Genomic DNA, 17,728 nt, shown 5'->3' on the forward strand with positions numbered 1-17,728 from the left:
TATATTTCTCTTATGAGTGTATTGATTTGATTGGACCTCTCTTTCTTTTTTTTTGAGGCACTGGCTATTAATATCCCTCGAATATACGCTTTGTGTGCTTCCCAGAGTGTAGCAGATGATATTTCTGGCGTATCATTCTCTTGAAAGAATAGCTCTAGTTCTTTTTCTAATCTATTTCCTATTTCTTCATCTAGAATTAGTTCTTCATTTAACCTCCATGTTCCCATACTTTTGTGGTGTGTCGGTGTCTTGATTGTTAGGGTTAGGGGGGCATGGTCTGACAGTGTGATTGTGCCTATTTCTGTAGTTTCTACAAATTCCAACAGGCGGTGGTCAATAAAAAAGTAATCCAGTCTTGAGTACATCGAGTGTATTGAGGAGTAGTAAGTATAGTCTCTTTTTTTTGGATGTTGAACCCTCCATGCATCTACTAATTGGCTCTGATGTAACTTTACCCTTATTTTCCTCAGTTTTTGGTCTCCTAACGTCCTTACTCCCGATGTACTATCGACATTTGGATCTAAACAAAAATTTATATCTCCTGCCATTATCAGGTAGCCTTTTTTAAAGCTCTCTAGATCATACAGGATTCTCCCCAGATATTCACTTGGTTTTTTATTTGGGTTATAAATATTGGCCAATGTCAGCTCCATCCCCCTTATTTGTCCCTTAAGGAAAATATATCGACCGTTCGGGTCTGTTTTCATTTCTTCTAAGGAGAATTCTGTATTTCCAGCTATTCCTATTGCTACTCCTCTTGCACGTTCTATTGGTGAGTCTCCGTAATACCATTTAGGAAAGTGTTTAGAAAAAAGTTTTAAATTCGAGTGAAGAGAGATATGCGTTTCCTGTAGAAAAGCAATATTTGCTGCTTCTCTCCTCAGCTCTTCCAATATCTTATACCTTTTTGTATGGGAGTTTAATCCTCTTACATTGTACGTTATTATTTTTAGTTGTTCATCTTTCATTTTTTTTCCTTCTGCTTGATCCAGTTCCTCCACAAACAGGGGGGCACCGGATCAATTTAAATTCCACTAACAGCATACTACCAGTGTTGTTAGTCTGGCAGGCTTTTAAAATTCCTTTTCTTTTTTGGCAATGGAGAGTTTCCCTATCCCTACCCTTCCCCTCCTCTCTCACCCTCCCCCCCCCTCCCCTCCCCCCCGCCTCCGTCCCCTTCCGTCTCATGTTGATGTTTTCCTGATCCATTTTTGATCTTAGGGTATTTAGTTGTTTCTTTGGGTCATTCTCCCTGATACCCATTCCTTTGGGGTGGTGCTCTAATGGGTTAGCACGATATACCTCCCTCCTCAGCTGGAAGGACGTTCCGGCTTTGGGGGGGGGCTATCCTGCTTCCTTTGTATAGCTTACCTCCCTTCCTCTCCCTCCCTCCTCCCCCCACTCCCCCGGCCCCCCCTCCCCCAGTCCCCCCACACAGTTCGCATCTGTAAAAAAGGCCACTCTCCGCAAAGCAGGAGAGGGGGAGAAAAAAAAAAAAAAAAAAAAAAAACACACCCCCTCCCGATTTGCATTATTTGGGCAGTGTTCCGCGTGTTTTATCGTTTGTTTTTTCTGGCTAATGTCCATTGCTGTTCTTCCGTCTGTGAGTTTCTTCCTAGTTCATCTTCCCTGTCACCTTCATACCATCCAGGCAGGTTTGGTTCCTGTATATCCAGTTTTTTGCAGAATTCTTGAGTTTCCTCTGGAAAGATGAGTTTTGCTGATCGCCCGTCTCTTTTTCCTATTAAACTGGCTGGAAACCCCCAATTATATCTGATTCCTTGTTTTTGCATCTCTTCTGTCAAGGGTTTTAAAATTCTTCTCCTCCTCAGTGTTTCCGGTGCCAGATCTGTGAATATCTGTATCTTGTCGTTTTCTGTATTTACTGCATTTAATAATGATTTATTCTTCTTTAGGTTTTCCCATATTTGTGCTTTATCTGTATAATTTTGAAACCTGATTATCACATCTCTAGGTGATTCTGCTGGGGCTCCTGACGGTTTTCTTATGCGATGTGCTCTGTCGATCAGCAATTGGTCTTCTTCCCTTCTGCCTAATACTGGGTTTAGGATTTTTTGAAGTTTTTCTTCTAAATTTTCTTCATGTGTTGTATCTTTTAAGCCTCGGATCCTCAAATTTTTTCGTCTAGCTCTATTCTCTTGATCCTCTAGTTTGTAAGCTAGATCTCTGGCTTTTTTCTTGGTCTCATTTATTTCCTTTCTCATTCCCTGTATTATTTTTCTTTGGTCCTCTTGTTTTTTTTCTAGTTCTTCTACTCGTCCCAGGGCGTGTCCCAGGTCCATCTGGACCCGTCCTAGGTCGGTTTGGATTTTAACCAATTCGATTTTTAAAGATTTTTCCAATCCTGCGAACATTTCTCGCATTTCACCTTTTGTGGGGGCATGCTCTTTTATTTCTCCCCGCTCTTCCTCCTCTCCTTCGTCGTTTTCAATCCTTATGCTTAATTCTGAATTTGCTGGGCTGATTGGTGATTTAGCTACTTCAGCTTTTGAATTTTTCTCTACTTTCTTCTTGTCTGTTCCTTGTTGTTTTCCCTGGGATGATTTTTCTAAGGGATTTTCTTGTGTCATGAATTTCCTTATTGTATTAGGGCTTGAGGATACCCTTGGTGATTTTGCGATGGCTCCTCCTCTTGTGGATTTACCTCTCATTATGTAGAGAGTTGTTCCGCGGTTCTTTTATAGAATCTCAGAACCTCCTATGATAGTGCTCCAAAATTAGGTATACCATATTAATGATCAGAAAAAGATTTTGTCTACCTTCAAGCCAGAGGAAGACACAGACCATCCGGGTAGCCTCTATTTTGAATCAATGTTCACAGGCGGTTATAGGAGGTATGAGGCATGGGGCACTTCCAGCCTCCCACCTCCCTGCTCAAGTTCTTATACAGGCTAGTGTGGGTCCCGGCCTTAAGTATTTAAGAAGTGGAAGAGCGAGAAGACAATAGAGCAGGGGGAAACTCAGGCTGTATGTTGTAACAAGGTGATTGAGTAATGTCAGGTATTATTTCACAGAGAGAGTGTTAATCATTTTAAATATTTTATATATAGCCCCAAGGTCTTTATTTATACTTATGACCTTCTTATGAGTCTCTGTGTACGGTTATTAAGGGACCGTATAGAATAAAAAATTTGCTGGTTTGGGATATTGAAAGACTGTTGTGGCTATTAATCCAATAAGAAACACTTTATGAGAGGTTGCTGGTTTAAACAAGGAGCAGCTGAATCAGTCTCAGGTGTGTTAACATTGACATTTTACCATACTGCTTTGTTATATGTCTCTAGGGAGTCTTTATATGACCTTCAGATAGACAGTGAAATGACAGTAGGAATAATATAGGAAGAGGGATTACTCCTCTATGACTCACGGTTTTGTAGACTGTCCCTTTTTAAAAAGTTTTTTCCTTTTTCCCGTTTTCTCCTTAGCTTCCAGCCCTCAGGCATCAGGACATCCGCATCTCCGGATGTATTGGCTCAAATGGACCTGGCAGCTCTCTTGGGGTCCGCTCCCTCGGGACCTGTTCGCCTGGTAGCGTTTACTGACCGTGTCCAGCCCCCCGCACTGCCGGTTAGTGAGGAGGTCTCTCCTGTCGCCGCTATGGCTGCTCACCTGCGTTCCTGTGCAGGAGACAGGGCTCTCCAGCGCCTACTCCGTGTGCTGTAAGCGTGCGGGGATCCTCCGGATGTTGATGCTGCGTGAGGTCGTCGCTACAGACCGTGGAGGGAGACGTCGGGGAGGGTGGGGGGGGGGTCAGCAGAGTTTACCACTCGCAGCGCCAGCGCTCATCCCCGGGAGCTTAGGCGTCCAGAGTCTGGCCGGCGGTGGGTCGGGAGTGGTCGGGTTCCCTGATGCCTCCATTAGCAGGAGATAGCCCTCTCCCCCTCCGTCCTACGTGCGTGCCGATAGGCTCCTCCCCCTCATGACGGCCGCCAAGTACCGTTCTAATCCTCATTTACACATATATTGTTGTTTTGTGTTTGTATGCAAAATATACATGTGTTTATCATGTGCTTATTTATCCTGCGTTCACATACATTTAGATGCATTCAGAGTAGCTAATCTGTCCCTGAAAGCACAGATTTCTATTATTTCTAAATCTAAAGAACCTGAATGTGGCGTAGATAAGAACACATAGTGAATTATACCATTTAAAATCATTAAATGCATTTACACATGCTTAAAAATGTCCTATACATAAAAATACATACTGTATAATCATGCCTGCCATTGCTCGTGTGAATTAGGGCTTAGTTTAAAATTTATGTAATTGAAAAATTTCTAGGAATCCCTATTGTTCTATAAATACAATATATTGCACTTGGGGGATATGCCTATTGACTCAAATGGGAAGGGTAGCCTTAAGGTAGTCATACACTATACGGTCTTATTGTACAATCTTAATACAGTCTCCATTTAACTTACCAAAACTAATTGTAAAGGACCAACCTAGGCAATACTTTTAACCAGTGCCCTCTTGTGGTGGCCAGGGGAGTGACAAGTAGTCACTAATGGCGATGAGTGTTTCCCCTGCCTGTTCCCACTGCCCGCCCATCTCTTTCCCAAGAGGAGACGAGACTGAAGTTGTCGCAGGCTTCATCTGGCGCCCTTTGCTTAATGGTGAGTGGACAGGGAGTGTGGGGCGGCTGGTTGGAACGGCCTTTATTTTTCATCATCTCCCTGCCATGCCACAGCCACACAGCTAAAGATCCCTTTCACACAGGCTGTCTGATCTGGTCCGCCTGTCAGTTTTTCAGGCAGACCTGATTGGATCTTTCAGTCTCCCCTATGGAGCGGCAAGAAGGTGGTTTTATTTTCTATCCGTCCAGTGGATCGGATCAGATGATATCAGATGGAAACAGACAGATGGTCTGTTTTTGTCTGATTGCTCCATAGAGGAGAGGAAAGCGGGGTTCTAGTCTTTATGTGTAAATTTATGATGGGGTATTTTTGTCATTGAAAATAAAGCTTTGTTGTTAGTTAAAAAATAAAACTGGCTCCTAACTTTTTTAGCTGGCTCCTAGATTTTAAGAAAATTTGTCAAGCCCTGGCCTAGAACAATTTATCTTTATGCCTCAAATTCTTAACCCCCCAAAAGCATGTTTTATATATATACCCGCCTCTAGTTAGGTTGCTAGGTTAAATTTCATTTTTGGCTCCAGTGTAATTAGCGGTTCAGCAGTTGATTGTTTTTGTCTGTTCAGGGTTTCATAAGCTAGGTGATTGATATCTCCCACCTGCTTCTGAAAGAAGCTTCCAGAATATAGGGCAGGGAGATTCAAAAAGTCAGCATGAATATTTATCATGCTTCAGCCAATCCCTGGAGGAGGTATACAAAATGTGTCTGAGAGGTAATACATGTTCATGAGGCCTGAGCAAAGTGTTCTTTCCTCTCCAGGGAGGGTTTCAGTACTTCTGGGGCTGCTGTTCCTGGGAGAGAGTTACTGAGACAAAGGATTGCAGTCTGGGTCTCAGCAGGAGCTGGCATGAGCACCTAAAGCAGATTGCTAATAGACTTTTTGCTGGAGGGCTATGCTGTGAAATTTTGGTCTAGAGAAAAATATTTTATCTCTATCACTTAGGATCTACCTGTGGAGGCTGAGTTGCAGTTAGCTCTTGGGACCTAGTAAGTAGCACCGAATTTGGCATTGTAGTGCCTGCTCCTGAATGGATTTTTCCTAGGATTTTTCTACTATGAAATTTTTCCTCCCATTGATTGCTATTAATGTTTTATCCTGTGACCCTAAACCCCTCTCCTGTTAAAGTTCTTCAGCCATAAATACTAAAAGAACATACCGTAGACTGAGTCTGAATGGTTGGTTTGTGTGGAACTGTGCTTGTGACTGGTAACCTCTGTCTGTACCATTGCAGAGAGACCTGGGCATATTCTCAGCAGCCCCTTTGGGGATAAGCACTACATTTAGTTCTATTAGTATGCCGTTTTAACAGGAGAAATATAACAGGGTAATCTCTCCAATTACTTTATTTGAATACATTTCTCATACAACACTTTTAATCCTGCAAGCAAATTAAATTGGATTGCACACAAACAAAACAGAAACCAGATTAGTGTTGGTGTAGCCAAATCTATCACAGAACGATTCCATTGCACTTAATCATCTTGATTGTGAGCATTGCCTTTATTTGATTGCTGTATAAAACATCATCTAAAAATTCAACAAAAATAAGCAATGGTTATGTTTATAGTGATGTGGTGAATCATATTTTACAAGATAACAATATAATAATACGTAATAGCAACAATAATACTTTTTATACTATGGCCAAAAGTTTTGAGAATGACACAAATATAAATTTTCACAAAGTCTGCTGCTTCCGTGTTTTAGATCTTTTTGATAGATGTTACTATGGTAAACTGAATATAATTACAAGCATTTCATAAGTGTCAAAGGCTTTTATTGAAAATGATATTACGTTTATGCAAAAAGTCAATATTTGCAGTGTTGACCCTTCTTTTTCAAGACCACTGCAATCGCAATGACTTTACCAGCAGTCCAATCCCTGTACCTTTTGCAGAATATTAGTCTGTCCCTGATGTTTTTCCCGGAGAGAAGTGGCTTCTTTGCTGCCCATCCATCCTCCAAAAGTCTCCGCCTCACTGTGCATGCAGATGCACTTACACCTGCCGGCTGCCATTACTGTGCAAGCTCTGCACTGGTGGTGCTTCGATCCCGCAGCTGAATCAACTGTAGGAGACATTCCTAGCGCTTGCTGGGCTTTCTTGGGGGCCCTGAGGGATTAAATTCATTTTCATGGCAAAGAGGTACTTTACATGAATTGCAATTCATCTGATCACTCTTCATAACATTCTGCAGTATATGCAAATTGCCATGATAAAAACTGAGGCAGCAGACTTTGCGAAAATTAATATTTGTGTCATTCTCAAAACTTTTGGCCACAGCTGTATAGCATCATCATCTCCTGTGCTTCTTTACACAGGATATAATACAAACAAGGATTAATCCTCATTTAAAAACACATGCACTAACAACCGCCTATAGCAAAAACAGTCATTACTGTAGAACCTCAGGGAGATAAAAAAATGTGTTTACTTATAAAAACAAAACCCCTTAAAGATACAATAAATAATTGGTGATCCTGCCAGTAAGTGATACTTCCTCCTAGACCTAGAGAGAGAAAATTCTACATTGCAATGCTACAAATCCCTACAATGTTGGCTAAAGTTCTGTAGCCATGTGACTACTGCTTATGTAGGTTGAGGAGGAAGGACAACCTTCTCCTGACTGATAACCTTCCTCTTTACTGCCTGTCAGTGGCAGGACATGCCCAACCCCACCCACAGGAGTTGTGATTGGCAGCATAGAGCTGTCCATGAGGTGAAGAGCTAATGCGCCTACTGTGATATCACAGGACCAAAAAAAAAAAAAAAAAAGGATTTCTGTATTAAAGAGACTAGGTAACTAATATAAAAATAGGTTTCCTAAATTTGGGGATGGTTAGTTATAAAATTAATTATGCCTACAGAGATACCTAAAGTGGTAATAAACCAAAAATGTAATGTATTGCAGATTACCAATCATTAGATGTGGGGGCCACATTAGTTTTCTTTTTTTTTGTTTTTTATTCTCGGTTTTTACTTGGTGATCTGTCCAGTAACACACTTCCTGTATTAGGTTTATTTGACACTGCTGTAAACATGTTACTGATGTTAGCATGCAAATGGCTTATGCTGATGCCTGGGCTCTTTGAGGAGGGTTGGAAAGAGGCCACTGAGGTATGTTTTCAGGATGTGATTAGAACGGCTGATAGACTTGTTCAATTCAAATGTATATTCATCATCTTCATTACACTCTGGCCAGATTGGCTCGCATGGGGCTTGGGTCGGCCGCCACTTGTTTCCGTTGTGGACTCGGCGGGGACCTTTTCCACATGTTTTGGTTTTATCCAGTATTGCCAGTTTTTTGGCTGGACCTATTTCTTTTCCTTGAGAACACCCTTCATCTTCCTGTGCTTCGGACCCCAGAAGTTGGATTAATGGGTAAACAATCAATTCAGCCAAGTGCTCACTCCGAAGGGGAAGACCGGTGTGCTGCTCTCCTCAGGCGGGGAACTCCAACTGGGATACATATACAGTGGGAAAGAGAAGGAGGCGCAACACCTAGTGCATTACCCGTGGTCACCGTATAAAATGTTTTATTAAAATGCCAAATGCATACTCACAGACAGGAAGAATGTAAAATCGCATTAAAAGATTCCACCACACATGGAATGGAACACGTCCTGTAATGAGACCGCTAACGCGTTTCGGGAGTCAAGCTCCCTTCATCAGACAACAAATCTTCACTCTGATGAAGGGAGCTTGACTCCCGAAATGCGTTAGCGGTCTCATTACAGGACGTGTTGCATTCCATGTGTGGTGGAATCTTTTAATGCAATTTTACATTCTTCCTGTGTGTGAGTATGCATTTGGCTTTTTAATAAAACATTTTATACGGTGACCACCGGTAATGCACTAGGTGTTGCGCCTCCTTCTCTTTCCTATTTGGATTAATGGGTATTTTGAATGGCTTTGATCCTCGGATTCATGCTCGCACTCTGCTTCTGATGCTTTTTTTTATGCACGTAAACTGATTTTGTTACACTGGAAGGATGCTGTTCCACCCTCCTCTCAACAGTTCCATTGTTTAGTAAACGCTGATTTGCCTAAGTTTAAACTGATATAAAAGGGCCGGGTGTGCCCTTAAAAGTTTACTAAAATATGGCAGCCATGGTTGGATATCTCTGAGTCCTTTTGGGGGGAGGTTTTTGTGTTTACAGTAACAGCTATGCTCTCCTGAATCCCTGCAGACACTCATGGCAGGGCACAGAGAGGCACAATGGGGACAGATCTCACAAAAGGATTTCCCTGCAGGACGGCAGAACTGAATTCACTAGTACTGGAGCCGAGCACACAGATCTGCCTACACAGGTACTAGAACCCAATGCACAGGGAGGGGTGTTAGGGGGTAATGATGGCTGTGGAGGTGTGGAGGCAGATGTGTGCAGAGCTGGGGTGAGAATGGTCAGAACACAGGAGGAGGTGGTGGAAATTACATGATGCATACTGTGCATTGCACACCCCTAAACTCTGCACTATGTACATAGCACACCCACCCCTAAACCCTGCACTCTGTATGGAATGCACCCCTGAACCCTGCACTCTGTATACAGTGCACTCCTGAACCCTATACACAGCACAACCCTGAACCCTGCACTCTGTGCAAAGTGCACCTCTGACCATGTACTTTGTGCATAGAACACCCCTGAACCCTGCACTCTGTATGTAGTGCATCCCTGATCTCTGCACTCTGTATGTAGTGCACTCCAAGTATAACCATCTTCAATGAAATTGAGTTTGACATCTTTGATCTAAGGCACTGCTGCATTTAACTTCTAGTCTCTTGAGATTTGGAGTGAGACTTGATAAATGTCACTACTTTGTTGCTCACTGTTCTCCTTGCTGGAGAGGTTGCTGTACCTAAAGACCGGCAGTGCATGCATCTTTCCCTTGTCCTTCATTTAGTCTGTAGGTCTGTGCTTCCTCCACCTCTCCTGCTTCTTCTTTAATATCTCCCTACCAGTCAGCTGATCACCGGTGATCAGGGGACAGGTCTGACATGTGGAAGACAAGCCCCTCTTCTACCAAGATGGCCATCTCTGCACAGAGACAGTGTAGAACAAGCAGAGATGTATAGTAACGAAGTAGAACTACTTAAGTACTGTACTTAAGTACCGAAATGCGGTATCTGTACTTTCTTAGAGTAGAATTTTTTTCTCCTACTTCTACTTTTACTTCACTACATTTTTTCGATGATTTCGATACTTCTACTCAAGTATTTTTTTTTTTTGTGCTGCATAGTTACTCGTTACTTTTAAAAAAATGACCACTGCCAGAACAGTAGATGGCAGGTTGCATAAAGCTCAAAAAAATGTGTATAATGTCATTTGTAAATCAGCGCATACGAAAATAAAGGCTGTGTATAATAAAAGCTGCTATACCAAATCTTTCCAATAAAAAGAAAATATGAAACAAACAAATAAATAGTGCTACAGCGCTTAGGCTCTGTTCACATCTAGGCGTTTTGGGGCGTTTTTGGGGCGTTTTTCTGCTCTAGGATCAGCTCTCAAAACGCCCAACAAGACAAATCCTATTCATTTCAATGGCCCCTGTTCACATCTGAGCGTTTTGACGCTGTTTACAAAACGCCCAACGCTCAAAAAAGTACATGAGCTTCTTTTTGGGCAGATTACAGGCGTTTTCCATTGATCTCTATTCAATCTAAAAACGCCTGTACAAAAATCGCGGTAAAAATCGCGGTAAAAACGCGGTAAAAAACGCCGCAAAAATCGCGGTAAAATCGCGGTAAAAAACGCGCGAAAAACGCTACGCTCAGGTGTGAATGTAGCCTTAAAGTGCATCAAGAAACTACTAACAAACACAGGTTAATCATTTGAATAAATCATTTGAAATAATAAAAACCAATATGATGTTCAAACTTTTGACTTCTTTCTTTAATAACTACATAACACAGTACTTGTACTTCTACTTTCAGTACTTGAGTAGAATTTTTTTTTTCAAAACTACTGGTACTTTTTACTTTTAGTACTTAAGTAGCAAATTTTTTGAAAAAACTACTTGCAATACTTAAGTAAAAAAAATGTTGAATACTTTAGTACTTCTACTTAAGTAACTTTTTCTGCGAGCACTTCCACTTCTACTCAAGTCACTTTTTGATCGAGCACTTGTACTTTTACTCAAGTAGAAATTTCGAGTACTTTATACAAGTCTGAGAACAAGGCAAATCAGTATTGGGTAAAATATCAGCTACAAGGAAACCTCAGGTACAGATGATTAGTCTTTATTCCCCTGATTTCATTTTTGGGTACATCTTCCACCAAAAATGTAATATACTGTATTGCAGTTTACCAGTCATTAGATGTGGCGGCTGAATTTGTTTTCTTTTCTTAGGCTTTCCCACTCTGTTTGCCCCAGGTGATCTAGCCAGTAAAACTCCTCCTGTATTAGGGTGCCTACACTTTGGATGAAGGAGCAACAGAGACACCTTTGGACAGTAGCATTGTCAGTCTAGGAGGAGGGGAATGTTTGATATACTCACAGATTTCGATACACTAACAAATTGAAGCCAAACTCCAGCTAACACTTTTTTAAGCAATTACAGCAACAGTTTTTCCTTTCAGGATAAAGTTTTTACAAAAATAAAAAGCTGATCATTGTAAGAATACTTGTCAGTGATAAATGGGTTGTCTCTTCCCTCTAACTTCTAAATCTGCAGGACAGCTTGTTCTTTTGAAAAACAAAAAAATTTACTGGCAGGATTACCAAGCTTAAAAAAAGGAAAATGAATGCAGCACGCACATCTGAGAAATGGTAAACTTCAATATAATACTGTACAGTGCCTTAAAAAAGTATTCATACCCTTTTAAATTTTTCACATTTTGTCAAGTTACAACCAAAAATGTACAGGTATTTTTGGGGGATTTTATGTGATAGACCAACACAAAATGGCACAAAAATGTGAAGTGGAAGTAAAAGTCTAAATAGTTTTCAAAATGTTTTACAAATAAATATCTGAAAAGTGTGGCGTGTGTAGCCTGGTTACCGGATTCATCTAAATCTGTTCAGGGTTGTTCTGCATCTTTATTATTAAAGCTTCTGGAAAGTAATGATATAATGGATTGTGGGAAATGTAGTCCTGGAGAGAATGGAGGCTATGGGTCCCTTGTCTGATTGGGCTATCCTCCCAGGAAGCATTGGGATTCGCAGAGACAGATGGGAGTGTCTATATAAAGGGGTGGGATCAAGATTCTCTCTCTTGCCTTGAGGACAGTGTGCTGTGAGGAGGGAAAGAGCTGCTGCGGAGCACAGAGAGAGAGTAGGCCAGCGGCCTAGCGGAAAGACACCAAAGAGAGAGATCGGTGTGCGGATGGAACTCGGTGGCTGACCGAGTAGAAGGACACTGCGGGTAGAGAGACTGCGGGTGCTTCTGAGGAGCGTTGGAAGCTGGTGACAAGGACAGCGGGACACAGATTCTATCCCATTGGGTGAGAGAGATCCAACTTATACGAGATACAGTATTACTGGACAGAGTCAGGGGAGGCCTGTGACGCAGTTTAGTTTAACCAGAGAGCTGCAATTAACATATAATGGTCGCCATAGGACACTGTAGTGCTGATTAGTGCGTAGCGGTCAGAAGGCCTCACCTTTCATTTTCAGCTCCCCATAGATTTTATATCATTTAACTGAGTACGGAAGCATATATTCTCCTTTAATTTGGATTAGAATTGAAAAGTTATCCTTACTGTGGATTACAATTGTTCGCTACCTTTTACAGTGGATTACAAATACCATCCCTTGGAAGACAGAGGATCTCTTGCTGGCGAAGACTAGCAAGGCCTTGCTCATTAAGGGGATTTTTAACAGATTTTTGATACATCAATCCTCAATTTACAATTGTATGCTATACATGTGCTTTTATTTTGCTCTATTAGATCCTGAGTGCTGAATCCTAAACAGCTTTGGGTTTAGGATTTAGGATTTTGATTATTCACTCTATTTGTTGTTGAGATTACTTATTCATTCTTTTAAACAAAGTCAGTAAACCTGATCTTTTATTAAAACCTGGTAGTGTCTAATTATTCAGCATGTCTGAACCTATAGTGTCAGGTGGGTTGGACCATGTTCAGGGCAACAGAAGAGAGGAGGATGTGAATACATCTGGCCACCCCCTTGGGGGCAGGGCTACACATGCATTTGTATTCAGCCCCCCTGAGTCAATACTTTGTAGAACCCCCTTTCACTGCAATTACAGCTACAAGTCTTTTTGGGTATGTCTCTACCAACTTTGCACATCTAGAGAGTGAAATTTGTGCCCATTCTTGTTTGCAAAATATCTCAAGCTCTGTCAGATTGATAGGAGAGCATCTATGAACAGCAATTTTCAAGTCTTGCCACAGATTCTCAATCGAATTTAGGTCTGGATTTCGAATGGGCCATTCTAACACATGCAGAGGCGGCTCTAGGCTTTGTGAGGCCTTAGGCAGAATTTAGACATGAGGCCCCACTCACCCCCTTTGCAGATGTTAAAGTGGTTGTAAACTTGTTTAACTTTTTTTTTTTTTTTTTTTACAACCTGAAAGACGAACACATAATGAGCTAGTATGCACGCATACTAGCTCATTATGAAATACTTACCTTACAACGAGCCCCCGCCGTGCCGCTCACTCACCTGTATGACGGGCGACATGTGCAGTCGCCCGTCTTCCGGGATCGCGGCATCCGGCCATCTGATTGGCCGGAGCCGCGGTGACGTCACTCCCGCGCACACGCGCGGGAGCCAACGGTCACGGCACGGGACTCTGAAGGAACGGCACGAGCGGCCGTTCCTTCAGAGCGCATGCGCCAGTGACATCACTGGCGGCATGTAAGGTAAATATCTCCTAAATGGTGCATGTTTAGGAGATATTTACAGTACCTATAGGTAAGCCTTATCATAGACTTACCTATAGGTAAAAGTGTCAGAGGAGGGTTTACTTCCTCTTTAAGGAAGAACCCAGAGGCTGATTACTGCTGCTTGTGTGGGTGGGATGTGTACTGTGGCAATTACATAGGATGAATAGGAGAGGGATGGGACTGGGAACCATGGGGTTGGGGAGAAGATGGAGGGAGTAAAAAGGGGGGAGTGGGAAGATGATGAGGGATGGGTAGAGGAAAGCTGGAGTGAAACTGGGGGATCCTGGTCTGTATAGCAATAAAAAAGAAGGATTTGTACTCGCATGAGGGGGACGGACAGGGGGACAGACAGGGAGACAGGGAGACAGACGGGGGGACAGACGGGGGGACAGACAGGGGGACAGACAGATAGGGGGGACAGACGGACAGGGGTGACAGACGGACAGGGGGGACGGACAGACAGGGGGACGGACAGACAGGGACAGACAGACGGCCAGGGGGACAGACAGGGGGACAGACGGACAGCTAGGGGGACAGACCGACAGCTAGGGGGACAGACCGACAGCTAGGGGGACAGACCGACAGCTAGGGGGACAGACCGACAGCTAGGGGGACAGACCGACAGATGGGGGGACAGACCGACAGATGGGGGGACAGACAGACAGATGGGGGGACAGACAGACAGATAGGGGGACAGACAGACAGATAGGGGGACAGATAGGGGGGCAGACAGACAGATAGGGGGACAGACAGACAGATAGGGGGACAGACAGACAGATAGGGGCAGATGGACATATAGGGGAGAGACGGACAGATAGGGGGACAGATGGACAGATAGGGGGACAGATAGAGGGACAGACAGACAAATAGGGGTAAAGATGGACAGATAGGGGGACAGACGGACAGAAAGGGAGACAGACGGACAAATAGGGGGACAGACGGACAGATAGGGGGACAGACGGACAGATATGGGTACAGATGGCCAGATAGGGGGACAGATAGACAGATAGGGAGACAGACGGACAAATAGGGGGACAGATGGACAGATAGGGGAACAGACTGACAAATAGGGGTACAGATGGATAGATAGGGGGACAGGCGGACAGATAGGGGGACATACTGACAAATATGGGTACAGATGGACAGATAGGGGGACAGATGGACAAATAGGGGTACAGACGGACAGATAGGGGGACAGACGGACAGATAGGGGGACAGACGGACAGATAGGGGTACAGATGGACAGATAGGGGGACAGACGGACAAATAGGGAGACAGACTGACAAATATGGGTACAGATAGGGGGACAGATGGACAAATAGGGGTACAGACGGACAGATAGGGGGACAGACGGACAAATAGGGGGACAGATGGACAGATAGGGAGACAGACGGACAAATAGGGGGACAGATGGACAGATAGGGGAACAGACTGACAAATAGGGGTACAGATGGACAGATAGGGGGACAGACAGACAGATAGGGAGACAGACTGACAAATATGGGTACAGATGGACAGATAGGGGGACAGATGGACAAATAGGGGTACAGACGGACAGATAGGGGGACAGACGGACAGATAGGGGGACAGACGGACAGATAGGGGGACAGACGGACAAATATGGGTACAGATGGCCAGATAGGGGGACACATGGACAGATAGGGGGACAGATGGACAGATAGGGAGACAGACGGACAAATAGGGGGACAGATGGACAGATAGGGGGACAGACGGACAGATAGGGAGACAGACTGACAGATATGGGTACAGATGGACAGATAGGGGGACAGATGGACAAATAGGGGGACAGATGGACAGATAGGGGAACAGACTGACAAATAGGGGTACAGATGGACAGATAGGGGGACAGATGGACAAATAGGGGGACAGACGGACAAATAGGGGGACAGACGGACAAATAGGGGGACAGACGGACAGATAGGGGAACAGACGGACAGATAGGGGGACAGACGGACAGATAGGGGGACAGACGGACAGATATGGGGACAGATGGACAAATAGGGGGACAGATGGACAGATAGGGGAACAGACTGACAAATAGGGGTACAGATGGACAGATAGGGGGACAGACGGACAGATAGGGGGACAGACGGACAGATAGGGGGACAGACGGACAAATATGGGTACAGATGGACAGATAGGGGGACAGACGGACAAATATGGGTACAGATGGATAGATAGGGGGACAGATGGACAGATAGGGGGACAGACGGACAGATAGGGGGACAGACGGACAGATAGGGAGACAGACTGACAAATATGGGTACAGATGGACAGATAGGGGGACAGATGGACAAATAGGGGGACAGATGATAGATAGGGGACAGATGGACAAATAGGGGGACAGATGGATAGATAGGGGGACAGACAGAAAAGAGGGAGAAAGAAAGGAATGGAAAGAGATGGAGGAAGGGTGCCCCTTAAATCATCATCAGAGTACTCACTGAAAGGGATGGATGGATGGATGAAGGGATCAGGTGCCAGCTTTCCTCTTCTTCTTCCTGGTTTTCAATCTTCCCGCCCAGGCGCCCACACATCATCTTCTGAGGAGAAAACTGTCGGGGAGTGTGGGCGGGGCAAGCATAGGTGGAGAGGTCGGGAGGAGGAGCAGAAGCAGGCAGCAGATCTCTCTCCTCCCCCGTCTGTGGTCTGTGAGGGAGGGGAAGTGTCACCGCCGCGACTTCAGTATTTGGCTGTGATCCGGAGATGTCAGTGAGCTCCCATTCATGAGCTGCTCCTGATCACAGCCCGGATTCTCCTGCTTACAGATCGGCCGGGACTCGGAGTCAGAATTGTGCTGATGGCAGGGAGATCCCTGCTGCCCAGCCTCAGAGGCGGCTCTTTAACTCGGCAAATTAGGCGGCCGCGAGGCCCCTGTGAGTGCGAGGCCTTTGGCGACCGCCTAATTTGCCTAATTAGAGAGCCGCCTCTGAACACATGAATATGCTTTGATCTAAACCATTCCATTGTAGCTCTGGCTGTATGTTTAAGGTCATTGTCCTGCTGGAAGTTCAATCTACGCCCCAGTGTCAAGTCTTTTGCAGACTGTAACAGGTTTTCTTCTAAGATTGTTCTATATTTGGCTCAATCTATCTTCCCATCAATTCTGACCAGCTTCCCTGTCCCTGCTGAAGAAAAGCATCCCCACAACATGATGCTGCAACCACTACGTTTTACGGTGGGATGGTGTGTTCAAGGTGATGTGCAGTGTTAGTTTTCCGCCACACATAGCGTTTTGCTTTGGAGCTGTGGATCTCTGCAGCTTCTCCAGAGTTACTATGGAACTCTTGGCTGCTTCTCTGATTAATGCCTTGCCCAGCCTCTTTCCAATCTCTTTCCATTTTCGGATGATGGATTGAACAGTGCTTTGTGAGATGTTCAAAGCTTGGGATATTTATAAGCTAATCCTGCTTTAAACTTCTTCACAACTTTATTCCAGACCTGTCTGGTGTGTTCCCTGGCATTCATGATACTGTTTGTTCACTAAGGCTGCATTCACACTTGAGCGTAGCGTTTTACCACGATTTTTACCGCGATTTTACCGCGATTTTCAGGCGTTTTTTTCAGGCGTTTTTGGAGGCAGGCATTGACATCTATCAAAAACGCTGGTAATCAGCCCAAAAAGAAGCTCATGTACTTTTTTCAGCTACAGGCATTTTGCAAAACGCTCAGATGTGAACAGGGGCCATTTAAAAGAATGGGGTTTTACTTGTTGGGCGTTTTGGAACATTTTTTTTTGAGCGTTTTTGGAGCTGGAAGACACTCAAAAACGCCCAGGTGTGAATGGAGCCTAAGGTTCTCTAATGAACCTCTGAAAGCTTCACAGAAAAGCTGTAATTATACTGAGATTAAATTACACACAGGTGAACTTTATTTACAAATTAGGTGACTTCTGAAGGCAATTGATTCCACCAGATTTTAGTTAGGGGTATCAGAGTAAAGGGGGCTGAATACAAATGCATGCCACACTTTTCAGATATTTATTTGTAAAAAGATTTTAAAAACCATTTATCATTTTTCTTCCACTTCACAATTATGTGCCATTTTGTGCTGGTCTATCAAATAAAATCCCAATAAAATACATGAATGTCTTTGGTTGTAACATGACAAATAGGGGTTGGCCAAACACCCCACTCCCAAACAGGGGAAATGTTCTAACTTGAATGGCGAACCCCATTGAAGTCTATAGGAGCCAAA

The 17,728-nt window shown here is 43.9% G+C and overlaps 1 protein-coding gene across 1 annotated transcript in view; it reads right to left on the reverse strand.

The window, feature by feature from the left end:
- Nucleotides 1-5,983: 5,983 nt before the first annotated feature.
- Nucleotides 5,984-17,728, reverse strand: part of BFSP2 (beaded filament structural protein 2) — a 64,111-nt gene continuing 52,366 nt past the window's right edge. The window contains exon 7 of the mRNA XM_082259500.1: nt 5,984-6,185. Coding sequence (XP_082115626.1) covers nt 6,182-6,185 — 4 coding nt within the window. The 3' untranslated portion in view covers nt 5,984-6,181. The remainder of the gene's footprint in view (nt 6,186-17,728) is intronic.

Source organism: Pelophylax lessonae (genome assembly GCF_965119305.1).
Source record: "Pelophylax lessonae genome assembly, chromosome: 5".
Lineage (NCBI taxonomy): Eukaryota > Metazoa > Chordata > Amphibia > Anura > Ranidae > Pelophylax > Pelophylax lessonae.